General features: G+C 42.1%; 3 protein-coding genes and 10 non-coding genes across 14 annotated transcripts; 12 read left to right on the top strand and 1 right to left on the bottom strand.

The window, feature by feature from the left end:
- Positions 1-3,082: 3,082 nt before the first annotated feature.
- LOC132445493 (uncharacterized) lies at positions 3,083-5,751 on the bottom strand. Its single transcript, XM_060035490.1, has 2 exons — positions 5,218-5,751; positions 3,083-4,650 (listed from the first exon to the last, which is right to left on the bottom strand). Exons 1-2 carry the CDS (start codon positions 5,648-5,650, stop codon positions 3,305-3,307), a joined length of 1,779 nt encoding a protein of 592 aa, XP_059891473.1. The 5' UTR covers positions 5,651-5,751; the 3' UTR covers positions 3,083-3,304.
- A 2,620-nt stretch (positions 5,752-8,371) lies between these two features.
- LOC132445470 (uncharacterized) lies at positions 8,372-11,168 on the top strand. 2 transcript variants are annotated; one of them, XM_060035466.1, is made up of 5 exons: positions 8,372-8,633; positions 8,733-8,864; positions 8,992-9,532; positions 9,620-10,362; positions 10,933-11,168. In XM_060035466.1, the coding sequence occupies exons 1-5, from the start codon at positions 8,372-8,374 to the stop codon at positions 11,148-11,150; spliced, it is 1,896 nt and encodes a 631-aa protein (XP_059891449.1). In that variant the 3' UTR covers positions 11,151-11,168. The 2 variants fall into 2 exon arrangements, with proteins under 2 accessions (XP_059891449.1, XP_059891448.1); XM_060035465.1 differs by having other exon boundaries at positions 9,620-10,749; positions 10,933-11,165.
- Positions 11,169-11,584: 416 nt separating this feature from the next.
- On the top strand, positions 11,585-13,926 carry LOC132445469 (uncharacterized). Its single transcript, XM_060035464.1, has 3 exons — positions 11,585-12,014; positions 12,102-12,607; positions 12,948-13,926. The coding sequence occupies exons 1-3, from the start codon at positions 11,697-11,699 to the stop codon at positions 13,027-13,029; spliced, it is 906 nt and encodes a 301-aa protein (XP_059891447.1). The 5' UTR covers positions 11,585-11,696; the 3' UTR covers positions 13,030-13,926.
- Positions 13,927-16,483: 2,557 nt separating this feature from the next.
- Positions 16,484-16,556, top strand: trnak-uuu (transfer RNA lysine (anticodon UUU)). The gene has a single exon. It is a non-coding gene; the product is annotated as a tRNA-Lys (tRNA).
- A 536-nt stretch (positions 16,557-17,092) lies between these two features.
- Positions 17,093-17,165, top strand: trnak-uuu (transfer RNA lysine (anticodon UUU)). The gene has a single exon. It is a non-coding gene; the product is annotated as a tRNA-Lys (tRNA).
- Positions 17,166-17,697: 532 nt separating this feature from the next.
- trnae-uuc (transfer RNA glutamic acid (anticodon UUC)) lies at positions 17,698-17,770 on the top strand. Its single transcript has one exon. It is a non-coding gene; the product is annotated as a tRNA-Glu (tRNA).
- A 532-nt stretch (positions 17,771-18,302) lies between these two features.
- On the top strand, positions 18,303-18,375 carry trnae-uuc (transfer RNA glutamic acid (anticodon UUC)). Its single transcript has one exon. It is a non-coding gene; the product is annotated as a tRNA-Glu (tRNA).
- A 532-nt stretch (positions 18,376-18,907) lies between these two features.
- Positions 18,908-18,980, top strand: trnak-uuu (transfer RNA lysine (anticodon UUU)). The gene has a single exon. It is a non-coding gene; the product is annotated as a tRNA-Lys (tRNA).
- Positions 18,981-19,513: 533 nt separating this feature from the next.
- trnak-uuu (transfer RNA lysine (anticodon UUU)) lies at positions 19,514-19,586 on the top strand. Its single transcript has one exon. It is a non-coding gene; the product is annotated as a tRNA-Lys (tRNA).
- A 532-nt stretch (positions 19,587-20,118) lies between these two features.
- Positions 20,119-20,191, top strand: trnak-uuu (transfer RNA lysine (anticodon UUU)). The gene has a single exon. It is a non-coding gene; the product is annotated as a tRNA-Lys (tRNA).
- Positions 20,192-20,724: 533 nt separating this feature from the next.
- trnak-uuu (transfer RNA lysine (anticodon UUU)) lies at positions 20,725-20,797 on the top strand. The gene has a single exon. It is a non-coding gene; the product is annotated as a tRNA-Lys (tRNA).
- Positions 20,798-21,330: 533 nt separating this feature from the next.
- trnak-uuu (transfer RNA lysine (anticodon UUU)) lies at positions 21,331-21,403 on the top strand. Its single transcript has one exon. It is a non-coding gene; the product is annotated as a tRNA-Lys (tRNA).
- A 532-nt stretch (positions 21,404-21,935) lies between these two features.
- Positions 21,936-22,008, top strand: trnak-uuu (transfer RNA lysine (anticodon UUU)). Its single transcript has one exon. It is a non-coding gene; the product is annotated as a tRNA-Lys (tRNA).
- The last annotated feature ends 435 nt before the right edge of the window (positions 22,009-22,443 follow it).

Genomic DNA, 22,443 nt, shown 5'->3' with positions numbered 1-22,443 from the left:
TTAATTTATCACACCGGAGACACGAGGAGCTCTCCCCCGTTACGAAGCTGTCCCAGGGCCTGGGAGCCAAGGCCAAGCAAAAACACACAGAACCACACACATCTCAAACGCACACACCTCATCAAGAGGAGGATACAGCATAAAACTGTATCACACAGGGACTCTTGATCTTCTTCTGAAGCAGACCTTCCACGGAGGCGAAGCTCCGGACAAACCATCAGCGCTGATTAGGGACTTAGACATATTCGATCTCTCACGCTTTATGACTCTGTATAACCGTTGCCACTTTACTTAATAAATCCAAGGTCCTCGTGCCGACAGACTTTATTACCTCTCCGTCTCATTTCATCTGGTCCAGTAACTAGACAGACCGTTTTTCCCCTCATATACCCCCCTGATTCATTCATTCACACATACTGTGGCAACCCGGCTCGGGGACTGGACCGCCTCCTCAAACAGCACACGATTCTCTTTAGTTCTTAAGCCACAAAGACCCTTTTAATAATACAAAACAAGGATCTTTTACTTAAAATAACAAAAAGATAATTGGCGGGATCCACTGCCTGGTTCCGCTGGGTGGAACCACCACAGCCACAACGGCTGGTCTCTCCTCACACCCAAGCCAAGAGCGCCCTGAATGCGCCTTCGAGCATGCTGTTTCAGGCCACGTTTATACGTAGCAGGGTATTTATAGAAACTAATATTTCCCCCCCTTCGTTTTCCAAAATAACACATCGTTTTCAAAAAAGTTGTCGTTTACATCAAAACGCATAAATACGCCGTCGAGCGCCATTATAACTATGCCAAACCTATGGGCGGTGTCAAGTAAAAATTGTACCGGGGGCGAAAATTGTACCGGCCTACGTCATCCATACTAATCCATTCCAAACCTGCCTGGCAACAGACGATCGCGTCGAATGACGTGGAAGGTTCTTGAACATTCGCGAACTCGTTCATTGAGCGCGACAAGACAGATAACACTTATTTTACAAATTACATTTATTAGCGTTCCTAACTTTATATTTCTATTGTATTGCATTGTATTTATCTATTTCCCTACACAGTAATAGCTAAATGTTATGGGGATAACGTGAATAATAATAATAAAAAACATTTACCAGTTAGTAAATGCCTGCTCACCTATCTATCTATCTATCTATCTATCTATCTATCTATCTATCTATCTATCTATCTATCTATCTATCTATCTATCTATCTATCTATCTATCTATCTATCTATCTATCTATCTATCTATTCTCTAAATTTAATTAAGGAAATTAAATTAACACAAGCTAGCTAGACTATGATACACATTAAACACTCAGTTTACTAGCTAAATTCGATTAAACAATTAAATGCAATACAAATATAAAGTAAAAACAAGTGTTATCTAGCAATCCGTTATCTGTCTTATATTATTTCATCTTCGGCAACATGAGCGCGATTGAAACCTGCCTGGCAACGGACAACCCCTTACGTAATCTGACGTAGGCCGGTACAATTTTCGCCCCCGGTACAATTTTAACGTGACAGCGGCAGTGTAGGGAGAAGGATAAAGCCAATCAGAATCCTCAGAATCAACAACAACGAATAATGCGAGCGTCTTCCTGTAACAAACAAACTGTAAACATAGGGTGCTCATATGACGTTAAGCATTTCCTGGCGCATAATGTGACGCTTCAGAACCTAAAACCCTGTTTCTCCCCGTTGACACGACAACACATAACCGGCGTTTTCAGAAATCCCCACTTTGGCTGGAGTTTTTAGAAATGATCGTCTTCTGTGATAAAAATGGCGTTTTCGTGTAAATGAGGCCAAACCACGTGGAAATGTCTGCGTTTTCCCTTTGTGTAAACGGGGCCTAAGGTCTGCTCTCTCACTGGCCCTCAGGTGCTCTGCATCAAGTTGATCGGCAAGGGCTGGGTTGCCACAATACCTACTATCTACCAGTGCTAAGAACACATAAGTAAATTATATAAATTACAATTATATACGTTCACAAATTCCCTTCCTTGGTCTGTTATAATTCTGTCAACAAGACCGAAGTCGAGGAGAATGTTTCCAATATTTCTGGACACCTCAACGGCTGTTTTGGTGCACAGGGGTTTTGCCATAACCCACTTAGTAAAAAGGTCTGTTGCTGTCAGAATAAATCTGCAACATAAAATGCATGCTATAAATGTAGTAATAATCGTTAATAGACATTCCATCCCTGTCAGACATTCCATCCCTAGTTTTCCTTTAGACCTTTAAAGCAGTCAAGTAAAGTTCCATCAAGATCTACTCATGAGCAGTGTTGGGAGTAACGCCTTACAAAAGTAACGTGATTACTGTAATGTATTACTTTTTGCAGCAATGTAAGGCATTACAAAAAAAGGTAATATTTTACTCTGTACAAATCTCAGTAACAATGCATTTGTAATCCAAAATTAACTGGTGTTAATGTTCAATGGTGACACTGACAAAAAATCCAACTTACAAATCAACACATGTTCAATGCTGAGACTAATTCTTTAGTAAACAAATAAACTAAACTATAAACGAATTATAAATAAACTGAAGTATTTGAGGAGCTCTTTTCCAAAACGCTATAAATCCATTTGTATAGTTTTTAGGATAATTACATTTTTTACCTAGACCCACATATTTTGTTAATATTCAATTTAACCTGTTAAAATGGTTTGTTGACTCAGTCTGAACATGTTGTACAATGATTTTTAAATCAAACCACAACATTGTTGATTATAAATTCAAATATATATATTTTTTTTCAAAACGCTATAAATCCATCAATTTGAAAAAAGAAGCTGTAAATCAATTGATGGTTAATGTATTTTTATTTTAAAAACAAGAGAAAATACAACATAAGATATCATCATCTCACACTATAAATTAATATAAATTAATAAATAACCGCCAAATAAAATAAATAGTAACAAACTCATCCTCATCGTCATCCGCTTATCCGGAGTCGGGTCGCGGGGGGAGCAGCTCAAGCAGGGGGCCCCAGACTTCCCTTTCCCGGGCCAAATAGTAAAATAAATGCAATTTCACGTTTAGTGTCCACCACATGTAATAAAAAAATAACACACATACAAATACCACTAATTAATAAAAATACAACAATGTAAAAGATAAATTAATATCATTTAGTAACGCATTTAGGCTAATAGTCATTCAGTGCCGAACCTGTAAAAAGTAATGATAGTATTGATAATAAATTGATTAAATTAATTTGAGTCTGTGAGAGGACACAGAGAGAGAGAGAGTGAGAGACGGAGAGATTCATCACTTGCGCATGAATCACTCTGCATCTTCATCACTCTGGCCTGCATTGTCAGTCACCTGATACAGTGCATCGTCATAAAAAGCCCTCACCACATCAGACACACCCATTGCTCCTAATAGTGCCAGCACATCGCACTTCTTTGCGCCTTTCACAGAGGTCTGCTTTGGAAGTAACGCAGGTTTCAGGTCAGCCCATCGCTTGCCCCGCTTTAATACGCTATGGAAACAAGGCTCCCCATTGTAAGCCATCTTTAAACCAACCTTGTTGGTACTCAAATCAAGTATGCGTGCTTCGCTGATTTTAAAGCTCCTATTTGACTTAACACACACTTTTGTGGCTGACCTGTAATCAAACGCCTTCCAGTCTGTGCCATAAACGTGAACGTTGCCGAATTGCTGCAGGATGGCATGGTATTCCTGTGGTAGCAGAATTGTATCAATTTTCCTGATCTTCTGCTCAATTCTGCCAAAGACTCGGTCTGCTGGGAGATAGCTGTGACCCCTTACTGGAAAAGTGTACTCTATGCCAAGGTTGGGAAAAGACTGGCGAAGTTCCATGAGCATGGACACCATGTTCATGTTTTTGTTTTGGCCGTAACATGAGTCACTGAACAGCCGAAGTCCCCTTGACCTGCTGACTTTGTGCCGAAGTCGAACCTTGAGGCAGTCACTCAGCGCGGATGCAATCATGTTACTGTCCTTTCTACCCTCATTTTCCTGCCACACGTAGAGATGGACATCATCTTTTGTCTGGTGACTCTTCTCTCCGTGGTGCACAACCACACCAAACAGATACAGGTACATCTGCCGTGAGTAATAGGCCTGTCCTATTGAGGTTTTTGGAAGGACCATGTTTTGCATCATATCGAAACAGAGGGTCACATGATCTTCAGCAACCCTGCCTAACAGGTCATAAAACACACAAGCTCTGCGACGATGCAAGATGAATGATGCAGATTCCATCTTCTTCTCTGTCTCGGTTAGGTTTGGATCTTTCATCCTGATCTTAAACTTGGAACAATCAGAGCATGCATCTGTAGCTGGGTGACCGAAGCCAAGATTGAAATCCTTTGAGAACACTGAATAATAGAGGGAGTAGCTGGTCTGAGCATGGTTCTGAGCCTCAAAGAGCTTATGCATCTTGTGCACATTCTGGTCACTGGGGAGATACTTGCGGCCTGGTGCTCCTCTCCGCCCATAATGGCTGGCCCTGCAGGTGAAAGACTGGATGTGCTCAACAATGAGTTGCCTTCTCCTGCTGTGCTCCTCACTGTGCCGTGCACCACCTCTTCTCTCTGGGCGAGCCTCAGCAGTCTCGGCATAATATTGAGCCACCCGGGACACACGGTCTTTGCTGATGCCTGTGAAAGTAATTATTTAGATTGTTAATACAATGATTGGAGCCAGTGGCGGTTTTAGGTACGGGCGAACCAGGCAGCCGCACAGGGCGGCATATTTGTGGGGGGCGCCAAGTCACATGGGGGGCGCCACGAGCAGTAAAAAATACATTGCGCTGCGTAGCGGTTATCAATGAAGTACTACATAACATTGTGTTGGGAATAGGTATTTTGGCGCCCCCTCTGGCTGCAGGCGCACACCTGCTCGTTGAGAAGGTGCCGTGCGCAGACGGAATGACCCCCCCCCCCCCACACGCGCACCAAACTCTAGCCCGGGAGAGGAGCGACATGCGCACACACACACACACACACACACACACACACACACACACACACACACACACACACACACACACACACACACACACACAGCATACCCTGCTCTATAGCAATGACATCAGTAGGGTGGTATTATTATCAGTAGGCCTACTTTCCATGTCACGTATTTACAGCAAAATATAATTTTGTCTAAGGGAGAAACCTACAAAACGGTATTAAACTAGACATTTCTAAAAACGAAATTGTACTCACCAAGCACTTTAATGAAGCTTGCCTTGCAAACGGGCACCTTCTCCGGGTGACTGCCGCACAAGAGACTGTATTTAACCGATATTTTCCGGTCTATTCGCTTGTTTACGTCCTTGATTTTCGTACGCCGCCTGTTCACTTTCATTATGTCCAGGAGATCAAGTATGGCCCGGTCCTGGTCAACCTTGTTTGGTTTATTATAAAACTTGTTAAAGTTCATCATCAGGTCGTCCGGTGACAGCTTCTCGGCCTGACAGGTCGCAGTAGCCGTGTGTTGACATCCAACAGTAGGTGTTAACCCGCAACCTGAGTGACGAACCTTCTTTTCTAGTTGTTTTTTGTGGTTTTCTTTGTCCAGTCTGCGTTTTCTACCCCCGGGTGTAGGTCTCACTGGCTCATCCTGGCCATCAAACGTGTTATTATAGTTTGAACTCATTTTGAAGACTGAGACGGAATGAAACCCCCACTGAAGTCCGTTCACGATACACACACACACACACACTAACTCTACCCCGGGAAAGGAGCAACACGCGCATCTAACTCTAGCCCGGGAAAGGAGCGACATGCGCGCACACACACACACACACACACACACACACACACACACACACACACACACACACACACGCACACAAACGTGTTATTATAGTTTGAACTCATCTTGAAGACTGATCCACAAACCTCTCTGGCTTCAGAGCGCAGCCGTGTTCGATTGCCTAGAACGCTAACCGAATTCAGATTGGTCGAGAGGATATATCGCATTTAGGCAAAAAATAGGTTTGGCGCTTGTCGTGGTTTGGAAAAAAACGGCATCTTGTGATACATTTTAAACAAGTAAATATAGCGATTTTGCATTCAACGTTGATGGAGCAGTGAATAGGTTCAGTACACAACAAAATGGCATGACAAACTCATTTTTTTTTAAATTTGGCGTTTATTGCGTTTTGGAAAAGAGCTCCTCATTTATAATTCGTCAAAATCAAAAAACATTGTCACAAACACACCAACATGTACAGGGTTTTATGTATATTCTATATATAATGTGTTGAGATTGATTTGGCCATAATTATTCCTAATTAAAAATGTCACTTCATCACTAAACAAGACGATAAGACGGTCAACAATAAAGCATTTATTTATTAATGCTGTAACATTGGAACATTTAAACATATCAACAACAGAATATATTAACATAACAACAATGGAAAAAATCAACAATGGAACACAAGTTAGCCAATTGGATCAGTTAAGTATGCATTAAATGCATCTATGGATGTGGGTTAGGGTCTGTGGATGTGGGTGACATGACATTTTTGATGTGCAAATATTTGAATATTGGGTACATTATTTACATTAACTTAATTGACACTGATTCCTCAGCGCAGGTTGATGAATCCTGTCATACACACGTGAATAATTGTCTCTTACAGAGAGCATTAAAAACAGAATTCTTGCAAACTGCACATTGAACAATTTACAAAAATCTATTCCAATAAAGGAATTCACACTATCTAATATAGTGAATAATGTGTTCCATTGGGCTTAACCTCCCAGCTGCAGAGTTTATTTGCAAAGAACCAAATGTTCTCCAACACACTGTAGGCCATTTCTTATTCACTGTCCATTACTAGGAAAATCTGTGAAGAATGCAAGAAAACGAAGAATGCAGGCATCGATCCCACTACCTCTCACTTGCGCTTGCTATGTTCTGCCTGTTCCGCCAAAGTCAGCCCAAAGTAAGCCCAAAGTAAGCCCAAAATGAGCCAATCACGTTCTTCCTTTTGGAAAGTAAGCCCAAAATGAGCCAATCACGTTCTTCCTTTTGGAAAGTAAGCCCAAAGTAAGCCCAAAATGAGCCAATCACGTTCTTCCTTTTGGAAAGTAAGCCCAAAATGAGCCAATCACGTTCTTCCTTTTGGAAAGTAAGCCCAAAGTAAGCCCAAAATGAGCCAATCACGTTTCTTACTTTGGGCTTACTTTTAACCAATCACGTCGTTTCGGAGATTTCAACGGCCACAAAGTCGCGTGCTGTCAACGTTGAGGGGATTTAAATTTCATCGGACAACATTTCTGCTGCATCAGTTGCTGTCTACATTGCGGATTGCGGTAATTTGTTGTTCATTACCGTTCCTTATAGGACTATAAATAATCTATCTAGGTGTTGTTCGGTTGTTGTGAATCAAACATATTATTATATTCGGTTGTTGTTTAATAATGCTACATTGCGGATTGCGGTAAATTGTTGTTCATTACCTTATAGGACAATAAATAATCTATCTAGGTGTTGTTCGGTAGCAGGTGCTATTGAAAAATAGCACCTGCTACATTGCGGATTGCGGTAAATTGTTGTTCATTACCGTTCCTTATAGTAGTAGTGAACCGTTGGAGTATCTGGGACATGTTGTAACATGCAGTTGACAGTGCAAACGAGACGCACATTAAAGAGGTCGGTTTAGGAACGGTTAACACGGTTAACACGGCCTGGAACATACGGCCCCATTCTTATAAATTTTTAAGTATCTTTTGCTTTAATTTTTAAAGTAAAAGGGCTTTAATTTTTTAATTCTTATTTCTTATTTTCTTTCAGAAAATGTATGCTTACCCAGACTTTCGGCGCCAATCGGCACAGTCGACCAGGCTTTTCATGGCGGCTTCGGAGCAGGCAAAGGGCGTGGGGAAAGGGCCTGGACTCGCTAAACCCAAAGAGGAGGTTATGACAGAGGCCCGCAATTTCATCGCCAACAATGGAGGGGACTCCAACGATTTCTTTCTGACACTGGCGCACTGTCAGCTTCAGTTTGGCATGTACCAGGGCCAGAGATTCAGGTGGTTGATGGAGAACAACCTTGGCTATGCTCTGTATTTATTGCAGAGCATTTCCAAAGAAAGTGCACAGGCAAACGCTATGTCTGAGAATAAACAGCTGCTCCTGCAGTATGCCTCTCAGATCAGAGAGGTGAAAGAGGAATTGAAAAAGTTCCAGAGGAAGATGGAGATGCAGGCTAAAGCCCGTGACACTGGAGACGAGGGCTGGTTGATGGTGGAGTTTGGTGATTTTCAGGGCCAATCCATGAAGGAGGTTTATGAGGACAAAACATCGTAGGCCCAGAAACTCATCAACTACCTGGTTCAAGCAGATGCCCGACCCAACACCAACATGGCCCTTTTCAGAGCGTATGTCTTGAAAAGACGTGCGTCTGCCTCCAGCACCTCTGCACCTCCACCTGCAGCCTCCACATCATCTGCACCTCCACCTGCAGCCTCCACTTCCTCTGAAGCCTCCACATCGCCTGCTCCACCACCTGCAGCTTCTGGAACTGGTGCATGGAAAAAATCAAATGTGAAAGCGCTGCTGGCGAGTGGCAAACATTTATCTCCCTCCACGCTGGCAAGAAAGCTGATGGCACCAGTTAAGTCCTGTGAGTAGGAGTGTGAATTTTGAATTTTCCCTACAGCAGTTCTACATGTATAGCTTTACCATTTTACCTGACTACACAGACTTGTTCACTTTTAACCAGCTCCAGCTCCGAATACGCCTGCAAACCCCAGGACCAAACTGCAGCTTTTTGATGCTTTTGAGGATGAGGATGATGATGATGATCAGGAGCTGATATCTGCTGTATCCCAATTCGAAGCACAGCTAAATACAGGTGTGGCATGTGACGCAAATGCAAATATTGTGAGAATGTTTTGTGTTATTTAATCGAAAATGTCTACATTTAAGATGTATACCTAATATTGTTTTGCTGCCTGTTTGCTTAATTTCCCCTTTATTAGCTCTTCCAACGACTGTGCGTGTAGAGTCCTGTGCTGATCCCCTTCCAGCAGCCATACCAGATCTTGATGATCATCAGCCACCAGCTGATCTTCCCGGTCCCTGGAAGGATCAGCTTCCACGTTTCCAGCAGGAATGGATTCGGCGGGCTTTATTCCAAGCAAACCCACAAACCGGCAAGCGAGAGCTGGTGCCCAATGTGAAACTTTGGTGGTATCCTCCTCAGCCCCTACTCATTCACACCCAGCCTCCCGCCTCACCTGACCACTTCTTCGGCCGGCCGCTGTTCTTGTGGATGCCACGCAAGATGTTTAAGTTTCCCCTCGTCTGCGTTCGTCCAGCCTGTGGCAAGCACAAGCTCACAGCAGCAGGACTCTACCAGACAGTTCGCCAGGTGTTGGACATCGACGGGTGGCATGACCTTGCCACTGAGTACCTGGAATGCAAAGGCTGCTCAAAGAAGTATCCTGCTTGGTCCGAGGACATCTTAGGACAGCTGGACATGGGCCATCGCAGCCAGTTTCCAGCTTTGCTGACCTACAGGTAATTCATAATAATGAATGTCAACTATTAGGTGCTTCTATTTGTGTTGTTTGTGTTGCTGTCTACATTACACTCTTCTTTCCTTAGATACTCGTGTGACATCCGGGTGCTGCGGATGATGAGGGAGAGGACCATGGGCAACAGCTCGACCCAGCTGTACAAGAAGCTGCAGGAGCAACACAGCGAGAAATGGCTGCAACGTGTCCTGCAGTACTTGACGGCTTGTGAGCCTTTCACAAGCCTTTCTCTCGTGCACCCCCCTGCCTTCGCTAAGCCTCCTGAGCTCCCTGACCTTCCCAAGCCTAAGTGGCTGTTGGCCGTCTATGCCAGGGATGTTCTTGCCAGACTTCATTTGGTGAAGGCCAAAATCACTTCCATCTTTGGCTCTGTGCTCAAGATGGACTCCACCAAAAAAGTCACCAAGAAGCTGTCTGGTGCTGCTGCAGGTACAGCTGCTTGGTGCACAAATGTGGGGAACGAGCACGGTCAGGTTCTTGTCTCCGTTATGACAGCCGGCGAGGGACAAGCACTTGACGCCATGGCAGATGGCCTAATGAAGCGGTACAGGGAGGCAGGCGAGCCACAACCAAAAATTCTGTACGTGGACAGAGACTGCTGCAGTCAGCATGGCCCTTTCCGGACGAAGACCATGTTTGCTGAGTGGGACGGGCTTCAAGTGCGCCTTGACATTTGGCATTTCATGCACCGGTTTGCCGCAGGTGTCACGACAGAAGCACACCCCCTCTATGGCATTTTCATGGCACGCCTGTCCACATGCCTTTTTGAGTGGGATCCGGAGGACGTTGCTGCTCTTCGCCGTGCCAAGGAGGGTGAGCTGACGGCACGTAGGATTGGCCACATCTCGGAGGAGGCGGTGACCACTCGCATTAGGCGGAGGGAGTTGGCACGGCACTGCAGGAGGAGGACCAGAGGGGTGGAGGAGACCACCAGACTGATTGGGTCATTGATCAGTCTGTTCGACAGCGACAGTGGGAAGGACACTCTAGGCGTTCCTCTGCTGGACCACCAACGTATCCAGCACATATGGCAGGAGCAGGAGAAACACGTGGCCTGCATCCAGGACCCAGAGGACTTCCAGCTCTACACAAAGACGGGCACCCTGAACAAAGGCGGTGTGGAGCTGTGCTGCTACAGATGTGCCCGTGGCTCTACCTCGCTTGAGTCCTTCCACCTCCACTTGAACAGGTTTATTCCAGGTATGGCATACATATGGGTTACTAGTTTCTGTTTTATAGTAGTATTACAGTCCTTTTCTACCCTAGTTTAAGAACCCTTTTTCTCAGTATGTCTGATTGTATTGACAATTCTTTTTTAACATAATTCTCTGTTACAGATTATTCATAGCATTTAAAATGCTTCTTTGTTTATATATCCTTCAGGAACCAGTGCCAGTGATGCGCATTTCCAGGCGTATCTTCTTGAAGGGCTGATGCGCTGGAATGATGACCGGTTGGAGGACGCCGTGAAAGGTTCACCTTCCGTCCGCTCTTACGGCAGCACCCTGAGAGAGGCAGTGGACCAGCTCAGCCGACAGGTGCTAGGGACATGCTGGGATGAGCGCTATCGCACTCCTGGAGCGTACACAGGCAAGAAATGATTCCTCATTCAACAGGGGAGAGAGAAACTTAATTAATTTGTTCTTAAATAAGACTATTCATTAATCAAATTAACCTTTAAATGTAATCGTTTTTTTTTTGTTTTTTTTTACTTGTTCTAACTCACCTGTTTTTAATATTTGTTAAATATTGTTCATCTACTTGTTCTTACTTTTTCTACCTCACCTGTTTTTACTATTTGTTAAATATTGTTTTTTATATTGAAGTTCAATAAATGTTCTTTTTTTTAAATTGAGACTTGTAACATTTGTTATCAGTGTAATTTTTATGATTGAGGGAGCAAAAGCAGTATCGGCTCTAAATATCGGCTCAAGAAAATCGGTATTGGCGTATCAGTGTATCGGCTAAGGCTGATGAAAAAATATCGGTATCGTATCGGCCCTAAAAAATCTGTATCGGTCGATCCCTAGTATCAACATCGGTGGATTATCCATCACCAACCCCACGATCATGAGTGCTCTATCTCTTAAAAATATTAAGAATCCTCTATTTTTTTCTGTTTTGTTTTTGCATGTGAATTGCTCGGAATGGAGTACTTGTACAGCCAGACCGGCAAAGCACTGACGCCAGTGCTCCAGAACCCAGTGGAGGAGGCCAGACTGGTGGAGGAGATCAACGATGATGACCTTCAAGATGAGGGATTTGAAGAAGAGACAACAGAGGACATCACCGTTCCTGTGCTCCACGAGGATGACCCCTCCCGTCAACTGCCCTCATCGCTGATGGAGATTCCTCAGGCCTCTCCACCTCAGGCCCCTGCATCACCTGATGACCTGCCGTCCAGGTCATGTGATGGAGGACAACATCCTGCCGCTGACCCTTCAGTACTGTCCGATGAGGCTCAGGTAAGACACTTTAATGGCTATTTAAAATTAAACTCAATTACATTTTATTTCCCATTTACTATTACTACTAATCAATCCATTTATTAGGGAGCAGTCATTGGACCGAATGGGGTCGCTGGATGGGACAAAGTCCAGGACCTCGCCGCTTATCTGGTGGGTCTCCGTGAGGCCTCTTACCTCACTCCACTGCAGGTGACCCAGGTCATCCAGCTGTGGACAGCTCTCCCTGACTGCGACAAGAAGCGGGTCAACTACCAGCCTCGTCATCAGGAGCGACTGACACATGGCCGTTTTAAGGCTCCCAAGCGGTCTGGAGTCACGCCGGGTGTGGAGAGCGTTAAGCGCTGCTTAATAGGACATCCTGGGGGGCCAGCTCAGTGGCCTGCCACCAGCCGCTTGGTTGAGGCCATGTGTAAAACACTGTGCACTTTGCACAAGACGACCACCAAGAAGGCAGGAGTTACCACCCCCAGATGGTCAAAGATTCTCCGCGACTACCACCACATCCGGGATCTAGTGCTCAACAGTCCTACGGTTATGCAGGGCACAAAGATCCAGCTCTTTGAGATTAATCAGCGGACACTCATTCAATGGTACGTCAGGCACATTATTTAATTCAATTACATTTTATTTATAAGTGCAATTCATTCACAAGGCGGACTCAATGTGCTTCACAAGAGGTATACAGTTACAGTAAATACAGTTATATAAAAATCAATTGGGAATAAATTGAAGAGTGCAAGTAAACCATTATATGTATGACATCTTCACCACATACACACTTAAACTCATACATGCGCACCCACTCACACAACCACACATGGACACATGCACACACACAGTTCAACAGAATGCTGTTTAATAAATTATTTACCTTAAAGGGACTGAATAGTTCTCTAATGCATACATATCTAACGCATGATCTTCTCTCAGGTTTCAACTGCATCAGAAGAACCAGGAGATGAGTCCTTTCTCAGGGAGTGGCTTCCACCAACCTGATTCCTGTGGCACCTGACCAGCTTCCACCACCGAAGGAACAACTGCAGCTCCTTCCTCCGACATCAGGCCCACAGCATGAATTTGTCCTCCCTCCAAATCTGGTGGTGCAAGCTCCTGATCTGCGGCCAGGCCGACGCCCGGCTGCTGCCACCAGAGAGCGCCCCATCGCACCTGCCCCCACTGCACCAGACTTCGCAAGGCTCATGTCAGCTCCTAGGATGTTGCCTGCTTGTGCCTCAACACCCAGTGCAGGCCCAGCTCCACTTGTTCCTGCTCCAGCTGCTCCTGTGTCCCGGTTCACAAAGAGGAACAGGCAACGTCGGGCCCTTGAGGAGGAGAGTGGAGTGGGGAAAAGGAAATACATGAGAGGGGTCACCTACAACACCTGTAGACAATGTGGGCAGCCCAAAACCAAGGACTTTGGGCACAGTCGTCATGGCAGTGCCGCCTTCTGCTCACGTGCCTGAAATGGCAAATCCCTGAACGATTGGTTGGCAGAACAAAGAGCAGCAACATAAACTTAACTTTGAATCTGTGGGCCCTGGGCAGGGAGTTGTTTATATTGTGTATAGTGTAAAGTTTCCTGTATGCATACAGTTTTTTCTTAAGTATGTGTTCATTTTTAATACTTGTTTATTTTACATCATGTTACACGCACATAGGTTACACATATATGTGTGTTCATGTGTGGGTTGGTGTGTTCTCAATACTTGTTCATTGTACATCTTGTGTTCCTTTAGAATACTTGTTCATTTTACATCTTGTGTTCCAATATAATACTGGTTCATTTACATCTTGTGTTCCAATACAATGCTTGTTCATTTTACATCTTGTGTTGTTCCTATACAATACTGGTTCATTTACATCTTGTGTTCCAATACAATACTTGTTCATTTTACATCTTGTGTTGTTCCAATACAATACTTGTTCATTTTACATCTTGTGTTGTTCCAATATAATACTTGTTCATTTTACATCTTGTGTTGTTCCAATACAATACTTGTTCATTTTACATCTTGTGTTGTTCATATACAATACTTGTTCATTTTACATATTGTGTTGTTCATATACAATACTTGTTCATTTTACATCTTGTGTTGTTCCAATACAATACTTGTTCATTTTACATCTTGTGTTGTTCATATACAATACTTGTTCATTTTACATCTTGTGTTGTTCCAATACAATACTTGTTCATTTTACATCTTGTGTTGTTCCAATACAATACTTGTTCATTTTACATCTTGTGTTGTTCCTATACAATACTGGTTCATTTACATCTTGTGTTCCAATACAATACTTGTTCATTTTACATCTTGTGTTGTTCCAATACAATACTTGTTCATTTTACATCTTGTGTTGTTCCAATATAATACTTGTTCATTTTACATCTTGTGTTGTTCCAATACAATACTTGTTCATTTTACATCTTGTGTTGTTCATATACAATACTTGTTCATTTTACATATTGTGTTGTTCATATACAATACTTGTTCATTTTACATCTTGTGTTGTTCCAATACAATACTTGTTCATTTTACATCTTGTGTTGTTCATATACAATACTTGTTCATTTTACATCTTGTGTTGTTCCAATACAATACTTGTTCATTTTACATCTTGTGTTGTTCCAATACAATACTTGTTCATTTTACATCTTGTGTTGTTCCTATACAATACTGGTTCATTTACATCTTGTGTTCCAATACAATACTTGTTCATTTTACATCTTGTGTTGTTCCTATACAATACTTGTTCATTTTACATCTTGTGTTGTTCCAATACAATACTTGTTCATTTTACATCTTGTGTTGTTCCAATACAATACTTGTTCATTTTACATCTTGTGTTGTTCCAATACAATACTTGTTCATTTTACATCTTGTGTTGTTCCTATAAAATACTTGTTCATTTTACATCTTGTGTTCCTATACATTAAATCTGATCATACCAACATTCAAGACTCTGGGCATCATTAAAAAAAGACTCTAATACTGTCTCAAAGTCTTTGAAGTCACATTTTATTGTTAACAGAAGCAGAAATAAACATAAGTCATTGGGGGTATTGATTAATTGTATTACCATTGTATTGATGCACAGATCGCTGGTTGCGCAGATCGCTGGATCGAATCCCACTCACGACAGGTGATATTGTAGAACATAATTGGAAACGTCAAATAACGCGCAGGGGATATCACCTGAATATTTCCTGCACGGTAAAATGTTGTATTGATGTACAGATCGCTGGTTGCGCAGATCGCTGGATCGAATCCCACTCACGACAGGTGATATTGTAGAACATAATTGGAAACGTCAAATAACGCGCAGGGGATATCACCTGAATATTTCCTGCACGGTAAAATGTTGTATTGATGTACAGATCGCTGGTTGCGCAGATCGCTGGATCGAATCCCACTCACGACAGGTGATATTGTAGAACATAATTGGAAACGTCAAATAACGCGCAGGGGATATCACCTGAATATTTCCTGCACGGTAAAATGTTGTATTGATGTACAGATCGCTGGTTGCGCAGATCGCTGGATCGAATCCCACTCACGACAGGTGATATTGTAGAACATAATTGGAAACGTCAAATAACGCGCAGGGGATATCACCTGAATATTTCCTGCACGGTAAAATGTTGTATTGATGTACAGATCGCTGGTTGCGCAGATCGCTGGATCGAATCCCACTCACGACAGGTGATATTGTAGAACATAATTGGAAACGTCAAATAACGCGCAGGGGATATCACCTGAATATTTCCTGCACGGTAAAATGTTGTATTGATGTACAGATCGCTGGTTGCGCAGATCGCTGGATCGAATCCCACTCACGACAAGTGATATTGTAGAACATAATTGGCAACGTCAAATAACGCGCAGGGGATATCACCTGAACATTTCCTGCACGGTAAAATGTTGTATTGATGTACAGATCGATGGTTGCGCAGATCGCTGGATCGAATCCCACTCACGACAGGTGACATTGGAGAACATAATTGGAAACGTCAAATAACGCGCAGGGGATATCACCTGAATATTTCCTGCACGGTAAAATGTTGTATTGATGTACAGATCGCTGGTTGCGCAGATCGCTGGATCGAATCCCACTCACGACAGGTGACATTGTAGAACATAATTGGAAACGTCAAATAACGCGCAGGGGATATCACCTGAATATTTCCTGCACGGTAAAATGTATGTTTTTGCCTCGTTATATTTTTTCACGTATTTATTTCCTGTGTTTTTCCCTTGCGTGTGGTGCTCAAAGATCGGCTCCCTTGCTTTGCGCAGCTTGCGCTCTACCATTTGAGCTAATTCCCCTTTCTGAAAGACATCTTATAAGGTAAAAAACATTTCCCCACAGCAAGCATAGCTTATGGCTTTGATTCTATGTAGCTGGTACAGGTACTTTTAATGGAAAATTGAAATCCGTTTTCTTTGTGCAAATATTTGTAACTTGAAGCCTGGATAGCTCAGCCGGTAGAGCATCAGACTTTTAATCTGAGGGTCCAGGGTTCAAGTCTCTGTTCAGGCGGTACTTTATTTACATTAACTTCATTGACACTGATTCCTCAGCGCAGGTTGATGAGTCCTGTCATACCCACGTGAATAATTCTCTCTTACGGAGAGCATTAAAAACAGAATTCTTGCAAACTGCACATTGAACAATTTACAAAAATCTATTCCAATAAAGGAATTCACACTATCTAATATAGTGAATAATGTGTTCCATTGGGCTTAACCTCCCAGCTGCAGAGTTTATTTGCAAAGAACCAAATGTTTTCCAACACACTGTAGGCCATTTCTTATTCACTGTCCATTACTAGGAAAATCTGTGAAGAATGCAACATATTGGAGAATGCAGGCATCGATCCCGCTACCTCTCACATGCTAAGCGAGCGCTCTACCATTTGAGCTAATTCCCCTTTCTGAAAGTCATCTCATAAGGTAAAAAAACATTTCCCGACAGCAAGCATAGCTTATGGCTTTGATTCTATGTAGCTGGTACAGGTATTTTTAATGGAAAATTGAAATCCGTTTTTTTTGTGCAAATATTTGTAATTCAATGAAGCCTGGATAGCTCAGCCGGTAGAGCATCAGACTTTTAATCTGAGGGTCCAGGGTTCAAGTCCCTGTTCAGGCGGTACTTTATTTACATTATCTTCATTGACACTGATTCCTCAGCACAGGTTGGTGAGTGCTGGTATACAGACCTCAATAATTGTCTCATACAGAGAACTTTAAAAAGAGAATTCTTGCAAACTGCACATTGAACAATTTACAAAAATCTATTCCAATAAAGGAATTCACACTATCTAATAATGAATAATGCGTTCCATTGGGCTTAACCTCCCAGCTGCAGAGTTTATTTGCAAAGAACCAAATGTTCTCCAACACACTGTAGGCCATTTCTTATTCACTGTCCATTACTAGGAAAATCTGTGAAGAATGCAAGACATTGGAGAATGCAGGCATCGATCCCGCTACCTCTCACATGCTAAGCGAGCGCTCTACCATTTGAGCTAATTCCCCTTTGTGAAAGTCATCTCATAAGGTAAAAAACATTTCCCTACAGCAAGCATAGCTTATGGCTTTGATTCTATGTAGCTGGTACAGGTATTTTAATGGAAAATTGAAATCCGTTTTTTTTGTGCAAATTGTTGTAACTCAAAGAAGCCTGGATAGCTCCGCCGGTAGAGCATCAGACTTTCAATCTGAGGGTCCAGGGTTCAAGTCCCTGTTCAGGCGGTACTTTATTTACATTAACTTCATTGACACTGATTCCTCAGCGCAGGTTGATGAATCCTGTCATACCCACGTGAATAATTCTCTCTTACAGAGAGCTTTAAAAACAGAATTCTTGCAAACTGCACATTGAACAATTTACAAAAATCTATTCCAATAAAGGAATTCACACTATCTAATAATGAATAATGCGTTCCATTGGGCTTAACCTCCCAGCTGCAGAGTTTATTTGCAAAGAACCAAATGTCCTCCAACACACTGTAGGCCATTTCTTATTCACTGTCCATTACTAGGAAAATCTGTGAAGAATGCAAAACATTGGAGAATGCAGGCATCGATCCCGCTACCTCTCACATGCTAAGCGAGCGCTCTACCATTTGAGCTAATTCCCCTTTGTGAAAGTCATCTCATAAGGTAAAAAACATTTCCCTACAGCAAGCATAGCTTATGGCTTTGATTCTATGTAGCTGGTACAGGTATTTTAATGGAAAATTGAAAACCGTTTTTTTTGTGCAAATTGTTGTAACTCAAAGAAGCCTGGATAGCTCCGCCGGTAGAGCATCAGACTTTCAATCTGAGGGTCCTGGGTTCAAGTCCCTGTTCTGGCGGTGCTTTATTTACATTAACTTCATTGACACTGATTCCTCAGCGCAGGTTGATGAATCCTGTCATACCCACGTGAATAATTCTCTTTTACAGAGAGCTTTAAAAACAGAATTCTTGCAAACTGCACATTGAACAATTTACAAAAATCTATTCCAATAAAGGAATTCACACTATCTAATAATGAATAATGCGTTCCATTGGGCTTAACCTCCCAGCTGCAGAGTTTATTTGCAATGAACCAAATGTCCTCCAACACACTGTAGGCCATTTCTTATTCACTGTCCATTACTAGGAAAATCTGTGAAGAATGCAAGACTTTGGAGAATGCAGGCATCGATCCCGCTACCTCTCACATGCTAAGCGAGCGCTCTACCATTTGAGCTAATTCCCCTTTCTGAAAGTCATCTCATAAGGAAAAAAACATTTCCCTACAGCAAGCATAGCTTATGGCTTTGATTCTATGTAGCTGGTACAGGTATTTTAATGGAAAATTGAAATCCGTTCTTTTTGTGCAAATTTTTGTAACTCAATGAAGCCTGGATAGCTCAGCCGGTAGAGCATCAGACTTTTAATCTGAGGGTCCAGGGTTCAAGTCCCTGTTCAGGTGGTACTTTATTTACATTAACTTCATTGACACTGATTCCTCAGCGCAGGTTGATGAATCCTGTCATACCCACGTGAATAATTCTCTCTTACAGAGAGCTTTAAAAACAGAATTCTTGCAAACTGCACATTGAAAAATTTACAAAAATCTATTCCAATAAAGGAATTCACACTATCTAATAATGAATAATGCGTTCCATTGGGCTTAACCTCCCAGCTGCAGAGTTTATTTGCAAAGAACCAAATGTTCTCCAACACACTGTAGGCCATTTCTTATTCACTGTCCATTACTAGGAAAATCTGTGAAGAATGCAAGACATTGGAGAATGCAGGCATCGATCCCGCTACCTCTCACATGCTAAGCGAGCGCTCTACCATTTGAGCTAATTCCCCTTGCTGAAAGTCATCTCATAAGGTAAAAAACATTTCCCTACAGCAAGCATAGCTTATGGCTTTGATTCTATGTAGCTGGTACAGGTACTTTTAATGGAAAATGTAAATCCTTTTTTTTTGTGCAAATATTTGTAACTCAATGAAGCCTGGATTGCTCAACCGGTAAAGCATCAGACCTTTAATCTGAAGGTCCAGGGTTCAAGTCCCTGTTCAGGAGGTACTTTATTTGCATTAACTTCATTGACACTGATTCCTCAGCACAGGTTGATGAGTCCTGTCATACCCACGTGAATAATTCTCTCTTACAGAGAGCTTTAAAAACAGAATTCTTGCAAACTGCACATTGAACAATTTACAAAAATCTATTCCAATAAAGGAATTCACACTATCTAATAATGAATAATGCGTTCCATTGGGCTTAACCTCCCAGCTGCAGAGTTTATTTGCAAAGAACCAAATGTCCTCCAACACACTGTAGGCCATTTCTTATTCACTGTCCATTACTAGGAAAATCTGTGAAGAATGCAAGACATTGGAGAATGCAGGCATCGATCCCGCTACCTCTCACATGCTAAGCGAACGCTCTACCATTTGAGCTAATTCCCCTTTCTGAAAGTCATCTCATAAGGAAAAAAACATTTCCCTACAGCAAGCATAGCTTATGGCTTTGATTCTATGTAGCTGGTACAGGTATTTTAATGGAAAATTGAAATCCGTTCTTTTTGTGCAAATTTTTGTAACTCATTGAAGCCTGGATAGCTCAGCCGGTAGAGCATCAGACTTTTAATCTGAGGGTCCAGGGTTCAAGTCCCTGTTCAGGTGGTACTTTATTTACATTAACTTCATTGACACTGATTCCTCAGCGCAGGTTGATGAATCCTGTCATACCCACGTGAATAATTCTCTCTTACAGAGAGCTTTAAAAACAGAATTCTTGCAAACTGCACATTGAACAATTTACAAAAATCTATTCCTATAAAGGAATTCACACTATCTAATAATGAATAATGCGTTCCATTGGGCTTAACCTCCCAGCTGCAGAGTTTATTTGCAAAGAACCAAATGTTCTCCAACACACTGTAGGCCATTTCTTATTCACTGTCCATTACTAGGAAAATCTGTGAAGAATGCAAGACATTGGAGAATGCAGGCATCGATCCCGCTACCTCTCACATGCTAAGCGAGCGCTCTACCATTTGAGCTAATTCCCCTTTCTGAAAGTCATCTCATAAGGTAAAAAACATTTCCCTACAGCAAGCATAGCTTATGGCTTTGATTCTATGTAGCTGGTACAGGTACTTTTAATGGAAAATGTAAATCCTTTTTTTTTGTGCAAATATTTGTAACTCAATGAAGCCTGGATTGCTCAACCGGTAAAGCATCAGACCTTTAATCTGAAGGTCCAGGGTTCAAGTCCCTGTTCAGGAGGTACATTATTTGCATTAACTTCATTGACACTGATTCCTCAGCACAGGTTGATGAGTCCTGTCATACCCACGTGAATAATTCTCTCTTACAGAGAGCTTTAAAAACAGAATTCTTGCAAACTGCACATTGAACAATTTACAAAAATCTATTCCAATAAAGGAATTCACACTATCTAATAATGAATAATGCGTTCCATTGGGCTTAACCTCCCAGCTGCAGAGTTCATTTGCAAAGAACCAAATGTCCTCCAACACACTGTAGGCCATTTCTTATTCACTGTCCATTACTAGGAAAATCTGTGAAGAATGCAAGACATTGGAGAATGCAGGCATCGATCCCGCTACCTCTCACATGCTAAGCGAGCGCTCTACCATTTCAGCTAATTCCCCTTTCTGAAAGTCAACTCATAAGGAAAAAAACATTTCCCTACAGCAAGCATAGCTTATGGCTTTGATTCTATGTAGCTGGTACAGGTACTTTTAATGGAAAATGTAAATCCTTTTTTTTTGTGCAAATATTTGTAACTCAATGAAGCCTGGATTGCTCAACCGGTAGAGCATCAGACTTTTAATCTGAGGGTCCAGGGTTCAAGTCCCTGTTCAGGCGGTACATTATTTACATTAATTTCATTGACACTGATTCCTCAGCGCAGGTTGATGAATCCTGTCATACACACGTGAATAATTGTTTCTTACAGAGAGCTTTAAAAACAGAATTCTTGCAAACTGCACATTGAACAATTTACAAAAATCTATTCCAATAAAGGAATTCACACTATCTAATAATGAATAATGCGTTCCATTGGGCTTAACCTCCCAGCTGCAGAGTTTATTTGCAAAGAACCAAATGTCCTCCAACACACTGTAGGCCATTTCTTATTCACTGTCCATTACTAGGAAAATCTGTGAAGAATGCAAGACATTGGAGAATGCAGGCATCGATCCCGCTACCTCTCACATGCTAAGCGAACGCTCTACCATTTGAGCTAATTCCCCTTTCTGAAAGTCATCTCATAAGGAAAAAAACATTTCCCTACAGCAAGCATAGCTTATGGCTTTGATTCTATGTAGCTGGTACAGGTATTTTAATGGAAAATTGAAATCCGTTCTTTTTGTGCAAATTTTTGTAACTCAATGAAGCCTGGATAGCTCAGCCGGTAGAGCATCAGACTTTTAATCTGAGGGTCCAGGGTTCAAGTCCCTGTTCAGGTGGTACTTTATTTACATTAACTTCATTGACACTGATTCCTCAGCGCAGGTTGATGAATCCTGTCATACCCACGTGAATAATTCTCTCTTACAGAGAGCTTTAAAAACAGAATTCTTGCAAACTGCACATTGAACAATTTACAAAAATCTATTCCAATAAAGGAATTCACACTATCTAATAATGAATAATGCGTTCCATTGGGCTTAACCTCCCAGCTGCAGAGTTTATTTGCAAAGAACCAAATGTTCTCCAACACACTGTAGGCCATTTCTTATTCACTGTCCATTACTAGGAAAATCTGTGAAGAATGCAAGACATTGGAGAATGCAGGCATCGATCCCGCTACCTCTCACATGCTAAGCGAGCGCTCTACCATTTGAGCTAATTCCCCTTTCTGAAAGTCATCTCATAAAGAAAAAAACATTTCCCTACAGCAA

This window comes from Gadus macrocephalus, chromosome 17 (assembly GCF_031168955.1).
Source record: "Gadus macrocephalus chromosome 17, ASM3116895v1".
NCBI classification, from domain to species: domain Eukaryota; kingdom Metazoa; phylum Chordata; class Actinopteri; order Gadiformes; family Gadidae; genus Gadus; species Gadus macrocephalus.
Note: the sequence above shows the minus strand (reverse complement) of the source record. Positions and strands in the feature narration are given on the sequence as shown.